This window comes from Serinus canaria, chromosome 19, assembly GCF_022539315.1.
Source record: "Serinus canaria isolate serCan28SL12 chromosome 19, serCan2020, whole genome shotgun sequence".
NCBI lineage: Eukaryota > Metazoa > Chordata > Aves > Passeriformes > Fringillidae > Serinus > Serinus canaria.
This window is the reverse complement of record NC_066332.1, coordinates 5,797,244-5,819,598: the sequence shown is the minus strand read 5'-3', so window position 1 is coordinate 5,819,598 and position 22,355 is coordinate 5,797,244. Positions and strand designations below refer to the sequence as shown.

General features: G+C 48.8%; 1 protein-coding gene across 3 annotated transcripts in view; it reads right to left on the bottom strand.

Annotated features, from left to right (window-relative positions):
* Positions 1-1,903: 1,903 nt before the first annotated feature.
* The window catches only part of AP2B1 (adaptor related protein complex 2 subunit beta 1), a 76,056-nt gene continuing 55,604 nt past the window's right edge, over positions 1,904-22,355 (bottom strand). For all 3 annotated transcript variants that reach the window (XM_030230846.2, XM_030230849.2, XM_030230847.2), the window contains 5 exons: positions 21,161-21,290; positions 13,023-13,107; positions 12,183-12,269; positions 4,017-4,171; positions 1,904-2,422 (listed from right to left, as the gene is read on the bottom strand). In XM_030230846.2, coding sequence (XP_030086706.1) covers positions 2,348-2,422; positions 4,017-4,171; positions 12,183-12,269; positions 13,023-13,107; positions 21,161-21,290 — 532 coding nt within the window. In that variant the 3' untranslated portion in view covers positions 1,904-2,347. The remainder of the gene's footprint in view (positions 2,423-4,016; positions 4,172-12,182; positions 12,270-13,022; positions 13,108-21,160; positions 21,291-22,355) is intronic.

The following is a 22,355-nucleotide window of genomic DNA, read 5'->3' as shown; positions in this document are numbered from 1 at the left end:
CTTTGAGATGAGGAGAAGCAGATGTTGGAGCACCAAGGAAAATTGCTGCCTCCTCCTCCTGCAAGCCCCAGATTTAGGAGATCTGTGCTGCAGAAGTGCCTGGTGGAAAAAAGAAGTCTGGTGAGCAAAATCTCCTTCCCACCAAATGCAGCCTTCAGGCCTGCTGCTCCCCTGGGCAGAGTCAGCATCAGGGGATGGCTCCTCTCCCCATTCCCACAGAGCCACACGCAGCCAGAGCCTCGTGGAAATGACTTTATTGACACGGAGGGCAGGGAAAGCCTGAAGAGCAACACGAACGGGAACACTCGAAGGAGCAGGGGCGGAGAGAACAGCACCGACGAGCCCCGGCCCCGCCCCGGGCTGAGACACCCACCCAAAAAGCTGGGAAGGCATTTGGCAAGAGAAAGGGGTGCTCAGCAACCCCTCCCCACGTCGAAGCTGTGCTCTCCTCCCTGCCCCACACGGCATCAGTGCCACTGACGCTTCCTTCATTGCTCTGTTAATGATTTTTACACGACACCCGCAGGGCTCGGAGCAAATCGCCTCCCAGCACACGCGGGCAAGGCTCAAGGGCTGGGTTGCTCCAGCTCTGCCCCACTTTCTTCACCCCAGCCAGAGCCCAGGGGTTCCTACCCAGGGATACACCTTCCTCAGGGTCCTGCTGGAGCCTCTCCCAGGACACTGTGACCTTTTCCCAGCACTGGTTTCCTGCCAGTGCCAAAGCCCTGATGAACGATCTCCCACCGTGAAACATTTCCTGACTTTGAAAGTGGCATCTAAAAGGACAACAGGGGGGTTGCTACACGCAAGAGCTTTGTTAGCTGGGGAGGAGATGTCCAAACATGCTGGGGAGGGAGAGGCTGATCTGGATTGGGGTTTGGATTAAGCAGGGCAAGCTATGGATGGAGCAGGGACATGCAGGAGGCTTTGCTTTCACTGCTGGTGCTGCAGCACTGAGTGGTTGCAATGGGGAGACTCCACAGCTGTGAACTGGAAGGGAAACAATCCTGGCTCTAAGGGACAGCTTGGAAAAGAGGGGCCAAGGCATGGGGCTGCTTGGGACAGGGACTCAGAGCAGGCTCTGGCCACTGTGCTGGGCACAAGGAGTGGAGCTGCAAACGGGAGAAACCCTTCCATGGCCTGCTCCACCCAGCCCAGCTGGAAGCTGAGTGCCCCAGGCAGGCAGGGAGCCAACACTGCCAAGCCCAAACCATCTCCCACCATGCCCAGCCTGGGGTTTGGGGGCAGCATGGCAACAGGGAGAGCCACTCCACTCCCCTGGCATCCTGGGGCACTGCCAGCAGCAGCCCCTCTCTGTGGGGGCCTGGCTGACATTGCAGCCCCACTGGGGAAGTGGCAGTGCCACACTGGATGTGCCACCACGATGCCTGGGAATTGCCAGGGCCAGCACTGGGAGAGGGGGGCACAGCTCAGGGATGGCTGAGGAGGCAGCTTGGCCTCAGCAGGCACAGAAAGAATGGGAGGAAGAGGGGCTGCACATGGGTGAGGATGCAGAGACCACACCTGGAGCTCTGGTATGAGCCTTTTGCTCTAAGGACAGGCTCATTTTCCTTCATTTCATCCACCCCTGCCCTGTTACCCATCCAGGCCTGCAGCCTCACTCCTCAAATCACCAGCTCATGAGGCAGGGAGATGGCTGGAGTGACGACACCACAGAAGCCAGCACAAGAGTAATAAAAACCCTCCTTAGGGCTCCATCCCCCTCCTAGGACCCAACTGATGGCTCTGTTCCTAATTCCCCGAGGCTGTGCTCACCCTGCTAGAGCCCTATGTCCCTGCAGGACTCCCAAGATTTCCTTGCAATCACCTTCCCTTTAAGCCACTTACAATAGAAAAACTCAAAAAAAAAAAAAAGTATAAAAATATAAAATAAAGTGCAGTGTTATGTTTTCGACACTTTTGCCTTGTTTTAATGAGCAGATGTGTGGTTTTTGCTCGGTGTTTTTTTGTTTTTCCAATGAGCAGTTATTTTACAAAATCCAAACTACACCTAAAGCCATTTAGAAAACACTGAACATTGGCACAAAATGGAGAGAAGCCCACGAGAAAGGATGAGTGAGGGGCGAGGGGCACATGGGAGTAGTTTGAAGCAGTGGTTACAAACTCCATGGACGCTAAAAATACCAAAGGGGTTTGTTCCCTATCATCATTAGCACGTGGATACTAATTGCTACCTTGTTTAATCAGTGCCTTTGACTGCAATCCTACACATGAATACAGCTGCTTCCAGTTAGGAGTGCTCTTCCCTGCGCTGGCGGTGAAGGAGGCTCTGGGGTCCCCTTTTCCCCCCTCCTTCTGCAGGGTGAGGCACAGGCTCCACCTCCTGTTAGTTTTTCAAGATGGCATCGTAGGCCTGGTAGATGTACTGGGACACTTCTGGAGCTCGGCATTTCAGGGAGAGCTGTGGAGAGGAGAGGAGAGGTTAGTGCTGGAGTTCCTGCCACGGCCACAAGGGAATGGGTTGGACGTCCTGCTGACAATCACACAGAGTATTTCTCCTGCTTTCTTCATCACCAACCTCAAACTGCTCTTTCAGAGCAAACAGGAGGAAAACAAAAGCAGACTCCCACTGTGGGGTTCCCAAATTCTCAGCAAATGTAGGCAGCCCAACAGGCAGGAGGAAAAAGGGGACATGGTCCCAAACTGAGACAAGGAACCTGTGCTTGTCCTCAGGCTGCAAATCACAGCACTAAACCCAAAGGCTTCTAGGGATCTGCTGCTCAGTCCTGATGGACACAAACTTGGCTGTCACTCCTCTCTAAAGCAAAGATCAGGCTGAGACCAGGCTTGCAGCATCAAACCTTGTGCAAACACTTTAAATCACCTTCCAAAGCTCACATTCACCCCGCAGCTCCCCAGACCACAGATTTCTCTTGAAACTCCTGGCACAGCTTCCAACAGGAGATAAATCCTCTAATACCACAGACACACACAGGTCCCTCAGAAGGGCAGTGAAGTCAAAGAGAAGAGTCACAGGGGTGCCTGAAGCAGGACAGAGAGCACCTTCCCACCAGCCCCGGGCTGGTGCCAGCACAGGGCCACAGACAGCTGGGAACACGGTGGGGCATAAATTTCCCCTTGTCTGTAAGAGGGGGAAGGGCACCCTGGCAATGCTTCCTGGCTAATATCTCTTGGCTTTATCTCTGGGTAACCTTGGCAAGTCTGTGCTCATTGCTGAGCAGGCACTGGCCCAGCTCACTGGTGACAGAGCAGGGGAATTCTGTTGCTCCTCACTTTTCCCATGTTAAGCATTCCTCACCCCCCCAGCCAAACTAACAGCATCTCCCTCAACACAGAGCCAGCAGGGAGGGAGGTGTCACCCTTGCATTTTCTGGAAAATCCCTTCACCAGGATTCTTCTCCTGGGAAGCTGAGAAGCCTCAGAGAAAAATGAAAACAATCATTATCTGATTCACTTCTCCTGTGTTTTGCTGCTTCAGAATGTGGCTTGGACATTGTTAACCAACAGGTCATTGTTTGATTGGTTTTATGTGAATTGTTTTAACTTAATGACCAATCACAGTCAGGCTGTGTAGGGACTCTGGAAGGAGTCACAAGTTTTTTATTATCATTCTTTGCAGCCTTCTGTCTGTATCCTTTCTCTATTCTTTAATATAGCATAGTATAGTATACTATAGTATAATAAACATAATAAAATAAATATAATATAATAAATATAATAAACATAACAAAAAATAATATAGTAAATATAATATAATGTATAGCATAATTTCATATTGTATAGTATCATATAATATAGTATAATATATGATATAGTATAATATATGATATGATACTGTACAATATAATACAATACAATATGATATGATAGATATGATATCATATCATAATAAATAAGCCCTCTAGGAACATGGAGTCAGATTCATCATTTTCCTCCTTGGTCCTGGGGACCCAGTGAATACCCCAGGGAGGAAGGGCTCAGGGGGTGGGGGAGCAGCAGGGGCCCAGGCTGTGCCCTGCCCTGGGGGCCCTCACCGTGTAGTTGGGGTTCCCGGGCTGGATGCGCAGCTCAGCCAGGATCCAGATGCCATTGGTGAGCTTCAGGGACTGGTAGAGCATGTCCTGCCCCTCCACGTTCCTCTTGGCAATGGTGTAGACATTGTTGTTCTGCAGCTTGCTGGAGACAGTGTCTTTGGAGGGAAGAGAGGGAAAAAAAGGCATCTGTTAGTTCAGATCCATCATCTGCAGAGACAGGAGAGCCCTGGGGAGCATTCCCAGGATGCAAGGGCAGAGGGAAATGCTGGCTGCTTCCCCGGGGACAGGAGAACACGTGACACAAGGAGAAAAAAATTCCAGTTCTCTCCATGGACCCACCTCATGCCCTTCAGGCTGTGATCTCTTGGTAAGTATTTGCCCATTTTACAGGGCTCTCACTGCCCTGGGTCACTCAGGACTTGATCAAGGTGAGACTTTAAAGGCTGCTCAGAGGGGAAGAGGACTCTGCTTTCTCTACAACCCCCATCCACCTACAGGCAGCCAAAAAGTCAGAAGATGAAGGTGGAAAAGAACAAAGATCACAGCCTGAGGCTTGCTCAGCTTCTGAGGTCGTGTCCCAGCCACAAGAGCTCCCTCCTACTTTGCCACACACAGACCCTTCTGGCCAAATCAATGTCCTACAAGGCAGTAAAAATCCTTTCCCTTTTTAAAAAAAGCAATTACTTGAAGGGTAAACCACCCCCCAGGCACTGTCTCTAGACATCAGAGGGCTGTGGTACAGTTTTAACACACAGCCTGACCTCAGCCCTTGCAGATGAGGTGTGATTTCAGCTGCACACCTGGATGGGTGCCATTGTCACACACATTATTTCTAAGGAACTTTCTGAGGCAAGCAGAACAGGCAAATACACAGAACACCAGGACCCAAACCAGCAGCCCTGGATGCCAAGGGGTTCCTCAGCACACAGCAAACATCAGGCTGTGGATGCCTGTAAAGGGGCACAGTCACACTTTGGGTGGAAGATCCACACCTGATAAGCATCAGTGGCAAATTCCCATTCCTGGTGCCCAGCAGGAGAAATTTAACTCCCCACTGGGGCAGGTGGAACACTTTATCTATGCTGGGTCATTCAGAGCAGGCTGGACATTACTGACAAAAATGAGGGACAGAAACAGCCTTAAACCAACCAGCACTGAAAAGCCAGAGTGGGGAAATGTGGGATCCCTCTGAAGGAGCCCAGGGAGCAGCAGAGGAGCAGCACAAAGTGACCACACAGCTCTAATCCATCCACAGGATGCCAGCCTTGACAATGGACACCAGTCTGTGCTGAGGGACTGGAGAGAGGGCAGCAGAGCCTGTTCATGCACCAGGGAATGGTGGGAGGAGGAAGAAAAGGCAAACCCACACCCTGATGCAGACACTTGAATCCACTGCCTCTCCCCAGGGCAACCTGGACCCTTTGTGCACCCCTTTGCTCCCTGGGCTTCAGAGCAGCTCCCTGCAGGCCCAGGATGGTTCAGGCATGCAGCCACCCAGACACACTCAGATTTAGGCTTCCTCTCTTCCCCAGTTACTATGGAAACTGGCTGATATATGTAACTAATGAGATCTTTTGCTTAAACCCCTCATTGCCTGTCTCCTCCTCCCACCCATACTCCTCCTCTCCACAATAAACTCAGCCAGACTTGGAAAATGGGCAGTGCAGAGCAGTCCCCTGCTCACAGGGAGCGTGGCAGGGATTAATCCATGCTGCAAGGACATCCCCACCAGCAAGGAAGCCCCAATTCCCATATTCTCATGCTCCCAAGCCATTCACAGGAGCCTCCAGCCTTTGGGAAGGCACAGGCTCAGACAGGACATCCTTGTCTGAGAGGGTGGCTGGTATTAAATGGGATTTTGTTACCCCATTTTGACAGGCTGTGGTTAAACCTCACCCCTCTGGATGTGCATCCTGAAGGTGGAACTATTGGCAAGGACTTTCTTCAGCAGCCCTGACACCTGCCACAGCAGCCTCCCCTCTGCTGGGAGATGCTGTCAGAGTAAAGGCATTCCCTGGGGAGCAGGGATGCAGGACTGGAATGAGAAACTGCACAGGGTGTGATGGCAGAGCAGGGGAGCTGTGTCTAGAGAGCTCAGCAGGTGAGGCACAGCCACAAAGGAGCTGCTCTGACACCAAAATCTTCATGTGATGGCTCCTCTTGCCATGGAAACACCCCCAGCCCCTGCTGAGGGCAGATTTCAGAGCAGAAACGTGCTTCTAGGGGGATCAGGGAGGGAAAGTGAGGCAGTGCAAACCCTAGGGAGCCTATTTTCTGTTCCCTTGACCTCAGTTATCCTCCAAAGAGCACAAAAAGCCCCCCCAAAAGATGCCCTGCCTCAGCCAGAGCAATGGTGAGCAGGCTGGAGCTGATGCTGGGCTTGCCTGACCCTGCTGCCCCTTCTCTGAGCACAGATTTGGGGCCTGGGGAGAGCTGAGCTCCTCTCCCCCCAGGTAGCAGCTCCCATCCCTCCTGTGCTCTGGAGTATCAGCAATTTGGATTTTGGAGATCATCAGAGTTGCTAAGCAACAGTGGCAGGCTGGGGCTGGCTGAAGGCAGGACCGCTAATGCCATGTGACAGCACAGCCTTTATTTAAAAAAATAAATAAAATGAAATAAAGCCAGGCAGATCTTGCTGGGAGCAGGGAGCTGAGCCTGGGCCCCCAGAGGCCAGAGAGGCAGGAGCAGGGCTGGGTGACTCTGGGGACTCTGCAAAGCAGAGCACACAAGTCCTTCAGCAAAGCAGCACAAGGCACAGCTGGCCTTGCACAGAACATTCTTTTGTCTCAAGGTTTCTTCTCAGAGCCCTCCTGAAGCACAAGGGAAGGACAGAGAGAGGTCTGGCCACCACCAAGGCCAGGGAAGCCTCTGACACCAGCCCAGCTTTCAGGGCTGGTTTGATTTCCTTGTATTTTCCTTTCCAAACAGAATTTTTGACCTCAGTCCCACAGCCAAGCAGTGCACATGGAAGCACAGGGAGGAAAACTCAACAGCTCACAAGGTCTCCTCCTTTGCACTGAAGGGACCCAATACTTTTTTAACAGCACTTCTCTCCTGGGTAAAGCAAAGGTTGAGCTCAAATCTTCTGCCCACCCGCTTAAGAACTCCATATCTGAACTCAGAGAGCCAAGATGAGCACCTGGCAGGGGGTTTGCACAAAGGACAGGCACAGCTCAGAGCCAACACTGACCATACAGCTTGTCTGACCTTTGTGGCTATCTGCAACAAGCACTCCATATAGAAAGTACAATTTAATGTTCATATTTTATGCTGTGATAGCCCAGAACATCCCTTGCCATTTCTAGCAGCACCTGAATGGTTCTGAGCATCCAGCCAAGAACTGCATTCAAATACCAAGCACAGGCTGATCCAGTGGGGAGGCACTTGGGGCAATGTTCTGACACAACATTCATTTCCAAGACATGCAATATGCACCAGTTCTGTAATTTATTAAACTATCAGCTACAAGATTTGCACATTCAGAAAAAAAAAAAACCCAACATACCATGCAAGCTTGTGTATGATTTCCCCCCAGGTTTTTTCATCAAAATAAAATCCAATTTACCTTTTTTTCTGGCATTAGCAAATTATCTGGGGGAGAAAAACAAAGTGACCACTGCATAGCAATAAAGCCATGTTCAACTCCAAACATGAAAGCTGCCAAATTGTGGACCAGTGGTAAACAAGAAAAACCAAATTTCCTGTGCTGAACAGCACAGCAACTGATGGAGTACCATCAAATGGGAGGAAATCTCCATGTGCAAGTCAGCTCATCCTCTCTCACTCTGTGGGTTTGGATAAGCAGTGTTTAGGAAAAAGAAAACCATTTAGCTCATCTGATTTGCATATCCTAATGTAGTGATCCTTTAGAATGTAGTCAAACTTAGCATGTTGAAAAAACCCAGTGTAAACAAGGCAAGCTGAGCTTCAGTGCATGCTCAGCTACAGGGGAAACCTCAGCTGCACCAGCAGCACCCAGAATATTTGAGCTATAACAGTAAAACAATCTATTTTCATGCACTAGATTAGTGTATTTTCATTAAAAAAACCCCAAATTAATTAATTTAGCACTGGATTAATAAGAGATGAGGATGCTGGGCTAGAACCATGACCTTGTGCTTTCCTTATTTCTGAATGAGGTTTTCTCCAGGGAACTTTCCCAACCTCTTCCTAAGAGGCTGATGCATGGAACAGCTCTGATGAACTCAAGATGTGCAGGGCATCCCAAGCACACCTTGGCCCCATGGCACAGCTCCAGAGGGACTTGTTCCTCCACAGCCCTCAGGAACAGCCTCAGGCCAGGTCCATCTCTCACCACTGGGAACCTGAGCCCCAAATCCAGAATTAAGCACTCATCTCTCCCTGAGTCACTGGGGAACGGTGGGAATACCTTCAAAGGTCCAGGATTTGCCTCTTTTGGAAGCAAAGATGGTGGAGCCACAGATCAGCTCACAGATCAGACCCCACTTTTCACTTACAGGTACCTGCTCCTCATCCCACAGCCTGGCACCTCATCCTTGGCTTCACTTGCCCTGCTCTGGGCTACCTGCAGCAGCCAAGACTTTCTGGTTGCTCTGTGCTTTGGGACGAGCTGCCAGGGACAGGAGCTTTTTTTTGCCATCCCTGTTGCAAGCCACCAAAGCTCAAACCAATCCTATTTGGCTTGCCTTGTGGGGAAAGGATGGAGCTTTTACCTACAAAGGCCTGGGAGCACAGACTGCCACAGAAGCTTCTCTGCTGCCTGTCTGTGTTTATCTCCTTTTTGTTTGAAGGAGAAAAAGCAATAACCTGGAGAGAAGTCTGCAGTTTGCACAGGAGGTGCTGTAAGGTGACTGCTGCACTGTGACAGACAGCTCTGGATGTACAAGAAACTCACACACTGCTTTTCTGACAGATCAAATCCCAGCCCCCAACAAATCCCTGCTCCAAGCCTAACTCACTTCAGAGCCAGTTCCTGAGCTCACAGCACCATCCTGGCTCTTTCCTGCTCTTGTCCAGTCTCTCCCTCTCCCCATTTCTTACAGGTACATCCCAACCTCTTGGTTGCACACACGTGCTGTCATGTCTGTCACACTGCACATCAGCTTCTTCATCACCCACTCTTGTAATTCCCCAGTTCCACTGAGCAGCATTCTTCATTTTCACCTTCATTTTCTTATTGTTCACCTCTTTGATTAGTCCTGTCTCAGTCCAGACACTTTCCAGAAAGCCTCAAATGGGTTCATTGCCTGCATCTTCCTTGTAGCATCTCCCAAGATCCCTGCCTTTCCCTTAGGAAAAGCTAAATAGGGAATAAGTGCTGGGTGTTTAGAGAGAAAGAAATTCAAATTCCAGTTTCTCCACTGAGGAAGAGCAGAACCCCCTGCTTGACTGCTCTGCAGGGCCTGCAGGATGGCTGCATAGAACTTCAGCCCTGCTCCTCACACAGCACAGATGGGAGAACTCAGGAAAGCAAAGGCTGCTTGCAGATGGGAGAAGGAAGGAGAGCTGGGAGAAGGAGAGCCAGGCTCTGAGGGTGCAGGGATCACACTCCTGCCCAGCCTCTCCCAGCCCAGCTGCTCCACAGGGCTCTGAGTGGCTGCTGGAGCTGTGGTAGGGCCCAGCTCTGGGAGCTGAGTATTTTTAGCTCCAGCTGCACTCACGTCACGGGGCTGGGATCAGCCAGGCTGAGGCATGAATGGTGTCTCAGCACTCACCACCTGGTGGGTGGGCTCAGCCTAGGCATGAATGACTGATCCCAGCAGATCCCAGCAGGGATAACAGCTCACTCCTAGGAGCCAGCAGTGCTCCAGAGCTGCTCCCTGTGCTGGAGTGCTGCACAAACCCAGCCTCTCCTCAGGTTTGGTGAGGAGCTGCTGGGATTTGCAGAGTTTTGTACAGCTCTGCCACGAGTGCATTGCAAACCTGCAAAGACACCACAACCACTGACAGCCCAAACTGAGAGCTTTATTGTGGTTACACATCTCCTGCAGGAGAGTCTTTGGAATAGGAACCAGGCCCTCCTCCACAAGGATCAAATTCCTAAAGATTTTACATGGAAACTTGCTTTTTTTGGAAGAATGGATAGTCTTAAGCCAATTTTCACTGTATTTAAACAATCAAAATTGTGAATCTTTAAAAATTATCACCCTGCTGAGGCATATGGCCAGGCACACACCCTTGCTCTGGTGTAAACTAGAAGATGGACTCAGCTCCTGCCAGATTTCACCAGCCTATTCTGCCTCTGCCCCAGTGTCTCACTTGCCATGCTGTGAGAAGCCTGCACCCCTGAGGATGCTGGAACCCCAGCACTCCATGGGTTCTGGATTTGGCTGATCCCTGTGCAAGCAAGGCTTGGTGCTCTTAGGGTGGTCTGAGCTAGAGGAGGTTACTGCCTGCAGGAAATTAAGGTGAGCAGGCTGAGTCAGGACTGCACTGGTAAAAAAAAAAAAAAAAAATAGAAAATATAGAAAGAATACAAGGGGCTCAGGCAAGCTCACAAGATTTCCTTGGTTTTCCCTCCTGCAAGCTCTTGGTCTGCCCCATGCCCAAGCCCAGGTGGTCAAACAGTAGTAGCAAGAGGAAGGAGGTGAGTGCAGCAGAAACAGAAGCCTCAGTGGTTGGAAGTGTTTGGAATCTATCTATGAGGTGAGACCCACCTTCTGCCAAAGAGGCTGGCAGGTCCTGGCAGGTCCTGGCAGGTCCTGCACTCCCCTGAGCAGGAGCTGGGGATGGGTTGTGCTCTGGAGAGGCTCTGCAGCCATGTTTCTGCCTGGGAAAGGCTGCAGATCCCACTGAGAGGAACTGCCTGGAGTTCCCTGCTCTCCCTGAGAGCTGATAACTTGTCCTCCCCTGAGCACCCCAGGTCTGGCTGAGCAGTCTGGCCCTGAGCTGGCAAACCCTTTTGCAATGGGGAGCATTCTGTCACTCCAATTTCATAACATCTTCCAGAGGGAGGAGGGGGAGGCCAGGCTGCAGGACTGCCAATCTTCCCAACCACATCCCCTGCTAGGCAGCACCTCAACACCAAAATGAGCAGCTTCCAGGGCTCTTGATCTCCAATCAGTGTTTCTGATTGAGATAAAGAGCCCTGGATGCAGCCAGGGCATGGCCAGGGCAGAAGGCAGCAGCAGCAGCAGCTCTGCAGTGCAGGGGGAGAGGCAATGCCAAGCTCAGTCAGGAGCAGAGGGAGGACTGGGAGAGGCACAGAGGTTGTTCTCATTTGAAACCCCACAGTGAAATCAAGTCATAAGGTCCAACAGCTGCTATTTTCCCCCTCCTCTTGCGTGCTCCAGCTTTTCTACTCCAAAATAGTAATAATTATGAGTACAAAGAGACCCATGGTTTCTGTCTGCTATTGAAGCACAAGGGTGTTCATTGTGTAATAGCAGGCATGAGAGAATAAAAAGGTTACAGGGTTGGTAATCAATAGGGACACTTCTTTCATCTGTGAAACAGAGCAGCTTTTGGTAGAATCACTTGGCTCCTGTCCAGAACCTCCAGAACAGGAGCAGAGCTGCTGAGCTGGCCCCATTCCACTCTTTTAGACTCCCTTATCCTTCAGCAGTAGTAAGGTCACACGTACAAGATGCTCACAGAGGAAACTCTACAGCCAAAGAAACTGAACAGGACCAAACATGATCAAAATGCATCAATATCTCAGCTAACAGCAGCACACCCTTCCCACATGGCCTGTCCTCCTCAAACACCCAACACCCTGCAGTGTCTGTAGGGTTAAATCTTTCATAGCAGGAAGAAGAGAGAAGCTGCCAAAAGGTGAAGTGAGTGGCCCAGGGGGATGCAGTAGGGCTGGAACACTTTGATCACAACTCACAGCAGCAGGACAGGGTTGCTGAACAGCCCCAGCACCATATTCAGCTCCATTTAAAGAGCAGCTTTGCAGGGAAGCAAAGTACAAAAGGGAAAACAAGAATACAAGGTCCAGAATGAAAGGAAGAAACAGACTGGTCAAATCAAAGACTTGGGAATTTAGATGTGCTTTTATAGGGACCCAGCTAAAGTTTTTGACTGAAACAAGCCCTAGGATCCCAGGCTGCTCTATTCAAAAGTGCAATACCTACATCTTCATTAGCCATCAGCTTATTTTACTAAGGTGATATTAATCAGGTGATTTTTAATGGCAATACATCAAAAGTGCTCTCAGCATGGCAGAATGAAGGTACTCACCAGCATTCAGGTGACAGTCTTTAATCTGGAACTGAAGCTCATTTTCATTTGGAATATCCTTCCATGTTGCAAGGAAGACCTGGCGCTCTAGGAACAAAAAAATTCCCTCAGCACTGTGGGATCCTCACAGGACCCCAGCATTAATTAACACAGCACAGAATACTCCAAAGCAGACACACAAAAGGGATTTTGTTAACTTTTTGCCCTGCTGGAGACAGATTTATTCCTGGATTTACCTCAGTCTCTCTGTAAAAGCAGCAAAGCTTTGATGGATTTTGGCCTCCCCCAAAAGAGAGATAGTCTTTGCCATATGAGCTGTTTACAAGCCAAGAATATGCAGGATTTGACAAGAAGGAAGGAGATCTACACATTTAGGATTATGTTAGGGAAAGCTGCTTTTCTAGCAACTTCCAGCCAATTCAAACAAAACTTTAATAAAGGTGACTAGGAATTCAGAAATTCCAGTGCAAATGGTATGGGGGCAAATCCTAAACCCATTCAAGTGAACCAAACCATCAAAAACCCCTAAAACTACAACAACCCCAACCCAAACAAGTACCAAAAAAATAAAAAAATCAGCTTCAAAGAAAACAGATCCACCTGGCAGAGAGAATGAGAGGAATGTCTGGCTGAGAAAATGAGAGGAGGGCACTTGGGTTCTGGAGCTGGAGGACAACAGGGACAGGACAACAGGGACAACCAGACCAGAGCTGCTGAGATGCAATGGCTTGAAGGTCAAGGCACAGGTGAAACAGAGCCAGGAGGCACCTGCAGCTCCAGCTGGGCACTGGGAGCACAGCCTGGTTGCAGGAGGCTCAGCACACACCCCAAAGCACTCACCCATTTTGCCATCCTCCACGAAAAGCACGTTGAGAGGGATTAGGCAGCTGAAGTAAAAGACATCAATGTTGTTTTTCACAGCCACCTGTCACAGAAAAAAACCAGGGAGGTTAAAGAGTCTCTCTCAGCTGGAAAACCAGAGGGATCACACAGAGTCTCATCACCCTGGAGTGCTCTCTCTGAGCAGAGGCCAGCCCTGAATGGGATGGTACTGAGCTCCTGGGCAGTTTCAGACAAGGACCAGTCCCTTGCTCCATTTTCACTGAAAGCTGCCCAAACTTCTTCTGTGAACCTTTCATTGTGCTGCTTCAGAGCCAGCTCCACTCAGGGGCTCACAGCACCATCCTGGCTCTTTCCTGCTCTTCCCTCTCCCCATTTCTTACAGGTACATCCCAACCTCTTGGTTGCACACACCTGCTATCATGTCTGTCACATTGCCCATCAGCTTCTTCATCACCCACTCTTGTAATTCCCCAGTTCCACTGAGCAGCATTCTTCATTTTCACCTTCATTTCCTTATTGTTCACCTCTTTGATTAGTCCTGTCTCAGTCCAGACACTTTCCAGAAAGCCTCAGATGGGTTCATTGCCTGCATCTTCCTTGTAGCATCTCCCAAGATCCCTGCCTTTCCCTCAGTAAAATCTAAACAGGGAATATGTGCTGGGTATTGATTCCTGGAAGAAGAAAGCTTGCCTAGAGAGCAATCAGGTAAAAAAAAAAACCATCACTTGACAAAAGACTTAATTCTCAGTGTCATTAAACTCCACCAGCCAGGAGGTTTGCCCTTATCTGGTTTGCCTTTATCACACACACTTGTTGTGTTCCCCACTAATCTCTGCTAACAGTTTTCCCCAGGCTGAGAGCTGCTGGGACAAGCAGGAGCAAATGGGAGCTCTGAGAGGTGCAGTGTCACAACAGAGCTCAGGAAAAGGCACCTCTGGGCTTTATTTCCATGCCTCTCATGCTCTCCCCATGTCAGCCCACACAGTGAGAGCCTGTCATGGGAGCACAGCTCAGCAGACACCTGCCTTTGTTGCAAGGAAGGAATCCTAAGCTTTATAAGAAAGACCCAGAATTGAGGTTGTGTGGGGAATTTCAGGAGCCATTTGAGCTCCCACTTTGTTTGAAAAACTCCAGAGGGAGTTCTCCAATTTGTCACCCTGAAACACAAACCAGACCATGCTAAATGCTGAGCTGAAGGAATAAATTTGCTGCTACAAAGATTTATGGAAAGACACACTTCATTGACATTAATAATTACATATATTGATGTCCTACTGGGAAAATCTATTGCCCTATAGGAGCAAGTTTAGAAGGACACCCACAAATGTTGGTAAAAACCAGCTGTGGATAGACAAGGAAGGGGAATAAAGCAGTCAGCTGGTCAAACATGCATGCAAGCCAGAGACAAGTAGAAGGAGATCAAGCTCCCAAACAAACTCTGCTGACAATTGTGAGGTCCCAGAAATGCAAAGAACTGCAGAAAGGTAAATGTGACAATCTGTGGTGTTTCCACTTTTCAGCCATCACTAAAAGTAGCAGCTTATATTTAATTCCCATAGTGCAAACCAGCTTAAGAAGGGATTAGTCTAAAGCCCACTAAAACCACACAAATGATGGTGCAACTGAGGAAAAAACTGGGATTGCTTCTCTGTAACAGGGCCTTGTTCCATGCTCTGACTGCTGGCGTCATGCTCACGAGTTGGAGTGTTCAGTGTTTGAACCAGAGGGGTAAAAGCAGATTGGTGGGTGGACTTCAGTGATTCACCACTGCAAAATATGATGGAACACATTGGGTGAGGAGCCAAAAATGCACTTCAGAGTCTGGGAGGGGAGAGCTGGGGGAGGGACAGCAGTGCAGCCATTCCAGATGCTGTGCTTGGATATAAGTCATGGAGATGAGCCAGGAGAGGGAAAATTTAGGCTAAATGTCTGGGAAAACCAACAGTGAGAATTATTAAGCAGCACTAAATTCCTCTGAGGATAAAAGAAGCTCCAGTGCTTGGACTTACAGTTAAAATCAGCCTTGACAATGCTCTCAATAAAAGGAACTGTAGGAAAACAACAAAGCATAGCAGAGACTACACTGCACGACCCAAGATCTTTTCCAAGTCTGATTTAATGATTAATTGCCTTGCCTCAGAACAACAGAGATTACTTAGCTTTTGTAGCTAATTGTTGTTGCCATACAACAGCAGTTTCTTACAAGAGGGGCTGGAAAGCAGCTCCTTCTCTCCAGTCACGGTTCTAGAGGCACACTCCAAATTAATATGCCAGCCCTGTCCCTGCAGTTATAAGGATGCTATAAAAAGGTATCTGCTGACCTGCTTCTCAACTCTGCAGAAACACACTGAGTAAGCTGCTTTGGCTATCTCTGGAGAGCTACCCAATTAAGATGCTCTGAAGTGCAATTTCTTCCCAGTAAAGAAAAATCAAGCCACATGGGAGCCTTCCTCCCAAACTGCATCACTGGCTTCAGGAATGACATCACATGTCACCTTGCATGCAGCTGTAATCATGCAGGAATCAGCTGTCACAAATAATCTTAGCACACAGTGTGGAAAAAGCTCTCCTTAACCTACAGCACTGGGACATGATGGGGAGCTCCTCAAAAGGAGCTTCTGCTGTTCACCACCACACACGTCCCCCACAATGGGCTCCACAAGATCTGGTCCATCAAAAGGCACCTGCAGACACCTGGATGGGGAAACTCACACCAAGAAGAGGCCCCCTGAGTTGGTAACAGCTTCCCAAGGTCATGCTCCATGTCAGGAGCATCCAGTGCCATCTGACACGCTACAAAAAATGATCTACAGCTGCACCTGCAAGAAGCCGAGCAGGTAATAACAGTGACTTTCCAAAAAAATCCAGTGTTCCTCAGGTGGGAACATCATCCTGAGACAGGCAATGACATTTGACATGACAGCAGGAGCTGAGAAGTCTCTCCAGGTGTGACATGCCTGTAAAGGAACCTCTGCTTGCATTTAACAAATCCTCCAGTCCAGACTAACTTTGCTCATGGCTCTGCTTTAACCTGCTGACCTGGACATGACCTATTAAATCTCTAGCTAGACCTTTAGCTTCAGACACTTCAGAGTTGAAACAGAAGCATTTTTAATAAAAATGGCTTTCCATTTGTGATCTTTTAGAGAGGGGAAAAAAAATATTAGTGCCTTGTGAATTTAGTCAAGCAGCCTACAAAGCTCTGAGGGATAGAAGTCAAAAGGTGGCAGATTTTCATGTGATGCCTGACTGTTGAAAAGGTGTGAGCCCACTAAAAATTGGCTCAGGGCTACAAATCACTTATGTCTTGTTCATGATCTGACTAGAGGAAGCAGCACCTCTAGAAATGACCCCTGGAATATATTTGCTCACCTTCCAGCACGAGCACCCTTCTGAAGAGCTTTCTTGCACTCCAGCCCTCTGACAGCCCAAACATGGTATTTTGGGGAAGAAGTACCTCATAGGAACAATGTCAAGTTATTTTCTTCAATAGTGTAGGTTTCTGATGCTTTAAATCTCAGACTTGAGCAACAGAACTGACTTTCAAAGTCAAGTCTGAAAGCAACACAGATGCTTTCCATCAGCAGCAAGTACACAACATACCCACTTGGAATCCCATTAGCACCTACACTAAATTAAGGATTTACTTAAGTTGGGTTTTGCTTTGGAGCCTGGTAACAGCCAAACTGTTAAGGCAAGAACAACTCTCCTCTGCAGAGCCTTTTTTACCTCACCAGGTCATGGCTTGCTCTGTGACAGTCTGCTGCTCTGCCCCCAGGGAAAGCTGCTCCTCCACTTCATTTTGTGTGACAGGAAGGGCTCTCAGGATCCCAGGGGTGCCTGCAGCCTCTGCCAGCCACAGGGCTGTGCTGCTTCTCTCTGTGCTCTGCCCACAGGGCTGAGCCTGGAGCTGTGCAGGCACAGCAAGGGTTACATCAATAGTCAGGGAACACAGAGTTACTGGGAGGGTTGTGCTCTCCCATGCCTTGCTGCACTTCAGGTTCAAAATGTACAATTTATAAATGTTCTGTACCATGTGGCAGACGTGCTCTTAACCTCCAAACCAGCAGCTTTCCACAGCTGAGTGAGGAACTGGCCACAGATGCCAAGCTGTGATCCAAGCCCTTAATTCAGAGTGTTCCCAGGAGGGTTCTTTGCTGAAATAAGACTCTCACAAGCAGAGACTGTTAAAGAATAACCCAGGCAACAAATCCAAGCAGCATCTTCCCCATCTAGCTACCCACAGGTGTTGAGTGGTGGCTGGTCAGGGATTCTCAAACACGGGCAGATATTGTGTCATTTATCAAGCAGGCTCTGGAGAGTGAACATCTGCTGCCTGGAATTGCTGCTCACAATGATTCCCACAGAGAGCTGGATGTGTGAGATCTGTCTGCAAGTTGTGAGTGCTGTGTTTGTGACCTGAGCTACATTAACAGCTCTGATGAATGAGAGCTCCAGTGGTTCAGCACTGCGAGAGGCTGCAGCGTGGAGGAGCACAGGTGATGAGTTACAGCAGAGCTGAGACTGGAGGGAAAAGCATCATCCACTGCATCAGCAACATTGATATTTCCTCAGTGAAGAAGCTGCACCTTCCTCCTCTGTCTCAATAAAAAGGTTTTGCCAAAGTGTCCTGCAGCTCACGCTGCCCAGCAGCATGTCTGTGTCTCCAAGTGCCCCTCCTCAGGGAGAAATGCAGCTGGCAGATCCTTCCCTTTCCACACTCAGATAATTTCACTGAATTCAATAAAAAAAACTAGTTTGAAACATTCCAGCTTTGTTCAGCTGCATGCTCTGTAGCTGCAGCAAGCAGGGCTGGCAGCTGACAGCAGGATGTGACACACTGCTGGTGCATTCTGAGTGTGGATCCCAGGAGGGTGGCTCCAGCCTCAGGCAGACTTGCTGCTGCTCCAGGAGTGCCTACAGCTCATTTTCACCTGCACTGTCTCCTGCAAGGGGCTATAATCTCACAGAAGAGATGATCAGATTTGTGCCATGCCAGGCCAGGCCTGAGCTCTGAAACTCTGGCTGCAGGTTGGCTCCACTTGACCCATTTCCAGGATCAGGGGAGCAATGTGTGCTCCACTGGGTATTCCAATTCCACAGCATTTCCCAGCTGTTTAAAAGCCAATTCTTGGAAACAGTGGTTCCCTTTAGCATAGAAAGGCTCTCAGCCCAGGCATTTTCTAATTCCAAATTTGACTTGAAGAACTATATGGAAAGAGAATATTCCCACCTCTCCCAGCTGGTATGGCCCCAGCAGCCCACGTGTCACCAGCAGTGTCACCACTGCTTTGATTGTGAAAAGGAAACACTGCAGGAGCCAGGGAGACCTGTACAACTCCCAGAGATGTCTCCATGGCTATCAAACACCCAGGAAGGTCAACACAGCCTCTCACAGACCTTTGGGCAAGGGCTTGTTGTTATTTGTTGCTGTCATGTTCTGACCACAGCACCCACAGCCCCAACAATGCTGACAAGGCACTGCAAAGGTCTCCCCAACCAGAAATTAGAAGCACACAAATAACAAAGTCAGATTTTCTTTAGCAACAGGCACACTCCAAAGGCAGCTTTTTAATCTGACAGAAGTTAAAAAGATGAAGCAGAGAGCAGGGATTGAGGTTTGGTCAGCCCTACAGTGCTGTGTCCAGTCCAGCTTTACCCTTTGGATAAATCTCTGCTTGACTGGGGGTTAAAGCTGAGTCAACAAGTCATGAAAATGATCGTGATTATTTTGGGATGCAGGGGAGAAGCCTGGCATTCAGTATCACAAGATGCAAGGTGACTAGCAAACACAAGACTCTTCAGCTATATTTTACCTAAGTAAGCCTCTGAAAATATTTCAGCCCTCCTCATCTTCTTGCAAAAATGTCTTTTTTGTTACCTTGTCAAATATTTTAGTTTCTCTCCATGATTACAAATGTCAAGATTAAGTGAGCTGTATTGGGTGAAAGATTAGAAATGGTAATAAAAATAACCTGAACAAGACATGAATTCATTACTTCTGAAATAGTTGCCTAAGGAATGTACAACTAGTCTTTGAAGTGTATAATTAACATGACAAAAAGTTGAAAGCTATCAGTTTGGTTACTTCAGGACTTATTTTTCTTGTTACTAAAAACAAAAAACTCCCACCAGAATAGGAGATGAACATAAGGTCCTCAGGTTCAAACCAGCCCTACATCTGCTTCAATGTTCCCTAGCTGAGGAAAAAAAACACATTAAGTAAATTCAACCTGATGAGTGTTTTGGTTCTTCAATGAATACAGGAACATTTGTATTCTCTACTCCTATATTATGCTATAAATTGTTCCCTAAGTAGTCACCAAGGCGATTTCTAAACATTTCAAGACAATCCTTTCTACATGAACCCACAAAACAAAACCAGAGCCTTGGCTGTCAGGGCATTGATAGATCTCCATCAAGCCCACTGCTGTCAAAAAAGTAAGGGGAGTGCTCTTTTTAACTTGGCATCTGCTCTCATGATTCAACTCTTTGCAGAGAAATATACTATTACTCCATATGGCAGCTTCCCCAATTGTAAAAGGGCAGCCAACTTCTATGGCAATGAGAGCCTTAGCAAATTAACAACTGAGTCTGGCACTAATGAATGCTCCACTGTCTCAATAGGAGGGAGCTGGAGGTTTCCTCACATGTTTTCTCTTAGCTTTGTTCTAGCAGGAGATGCTACAAGAAACAAACTGTGTTCCAAGCCCTTCAGAGATTTAATAACCCAAATACTTCACTTCCCTCCTGATCAAAGGAAGCAAAGACTTGAGAGTGCCTTGTTGAGAGTCCCCAGTGCTGTGGAGGCTGACTGGGACTGGGACTGGCACCTCCACACTCCCCTCAGAGCAGGAGCCAGGTTTTACCACAGCTGACCCAAATGCCACCTCAGCTTCATGACCTGGTTGCAAAGGGAATCCAGCTCTTCCAGAGGCTGGAAGGGCTCAAAAGGGTGGAAGGCAGGCCATGGAATTCATTCACTGTCTCTGCTCTTCCAGTGCATGACTGTGCTTGGAGCCCGAGTGTGGGACTGCTCCTTTGAGTGCCAGAGGAGCTATTTCAAGCTGTTAGCCCAAAGACTCATCAATAAGTCATAAGGCCCAGAATGGAAGTCAAAAGAAGGGGAAAAAACAGGTGCTGAGGCAGAATAAATAGTAACTTGCATTGCATTCTCTCAAACTAAAAAGAGAAGGAGCTGCTTCAAAATATTCCTCTCTATGGGCTGCTACACTGCAGGAACCCAACACAGTTCCACCTCCTGGAGACCTGAGGTGAGAGAGGCAGCTGCAGTGCAAGGTAACTGCATTTTGGGATACTGGGAAAAGCATCCTGGAGGACCCAGAGGTTCTAAACACTTAGTGAGATTTAACTCCAGAGCAGAAGCAGGAGTTGCTGACCTCCACTGCACAGCATGGAATGTCTGCCTGATGATTTCCAGACCACTGGAGACAGTCTCTTGTCCAAAGCAGAGGGGAACATCTCCCTGGATCTGGTCTGTCTTTATCAGATTGACAGCCCAATCTGATAAAGAGGCTCCCCCAGGGAGTGCTGTCCCTGCTATGCACCAACACCCTCATTAATAAAACATTAGCTGCTCACATCATTTCTCCTCTGCCTCTCCTGGAACACACAGTTTGCCTTGGATTAAGCTATCTGGGGTAGGGATGTGCCTCTGTGAAACACCCTGGAATTTAAGAGCACTAGAGAAATATTAATCACTCAGCAGTTGCCATCTTCCCTGCAATTCCTTTAATTGCCTCAATTCTTACTGACAGCTCTCTCTGCCTGCTCCACCACAGGTTCTTCCCCTGTTCACACCTGCCCCAATTCTTAAATCCAGCCAAACCTCATGCCCAGCTTACAGAACAGTGTTACTGCAACAAAGCCCTTAATCTACACAGATGCAAGCAGTTGGTTTGGGGTGCTTAAAAAGTCATAAAATTCAACAAGTTTCCATTTCAGTTTTTCTGGGAGAAGCTTGGAAAAGGAAGAGGACTAAGCTTTGGCCAGACTTGAGGCCCAAATCCATGAGGTCTGACTGTTTACATGTGGTACTGTAGGATTAGAGCCCTACCACGTTGTTTTGGGCACTGCTGAGCTCCCCACCCTGCCCAGAACGAGACAATCCTCACCTGGAGGTTGTTCAGAGGCTCCATCTTCATGACTGGTCCCAGAGTGTTGAGGGGCAGAGAGACATCAATACTTTGGTTTGGCATCAGAGGTGTGTGAATGGCCAGGGGGGTGCTTGGGATGACTCCAAAGCTGGGCAAGAGAAAAACAGAGGTGATGAGAGCAGCTCTGCATTGTCCAAAATAAAATGTTCCTTTTGTCAAGCACCACTTGCCTCATCTTCCCACTACTCCTGAGCTGCCCCTGCTGCTGCTCCAGGGAGGGAACACAGCCCAAATGAGCAAAGTAGGACAAGGCAGGGCAAACTCCCTCATTTGCTGACAAATTCACCATCCTGCCCCAGGGCCAGCTCCTGGGAGCTCTCCCATTGCCCACATGGCACTGGTCTGTGTGCTGAGCACCAGCCTGCCCAGCAAGGAATGACCTGGACTCAGAGCCAGGTGTTGTTTCTCAGCTCCTGAGCTCCAGAGCACTGCAGGCAGGGTGCATCCCACCCTGCATGGCTGCTGCAGCACCCCTGGGAGCTGTGGCAGAGGGAGCTGGAGCCAGCACACAACAAACAGCCAGCCAGGGAGGAACATGTGGCTGGGAACAGCACAGCAGAACAAATGAATCAACACATGCAGCTGCCTGGTCCTGAATGACAGCACCTGGCCCAGCTGCCTGCTTGGAGGCTCCTCCACTGGAGATGAGTCCCAGCAATGTTCACTTGCCTGCTCAGTCCAAGGAACACTGAATTCCACAGGCACCTCTGCTGAGCATGGAGAAGAGGGAAAACATCCCACACTGAACACAGCACTCCTGCTCTACAGACCAGCTGCTTTTTTCCAAAAGCAGACAGAAGCCCAAATGTTTTGGTGTCCACTCATAAATGCATTTCTCTTCAGCAGAATTCACATTAGCTCAGAGGTCTCAGGGGGTTTGCAGGATGGACAGGTGTGTGTTTTTATTTTATTCACTAAAAGCCTGATGCTGTCTCTGCACAGTCAGCCACATTTATCAGGTCTGTCACTCTTTCAGAAACCAATAAATGCCCCATTCTTGGTTCTCCCTCGTTTTCAGCTCTAGGAAGCTGAATTAGGAATATTCCTAGCAAGGGCTTAGCCACATGATTTGCTTTCTGCAGCCATTTCACCTTGGAGGACACAAACCCTCCTGTTTTCCCCAGGACTCAGAGGGGAACCAAACTTGCAGTTG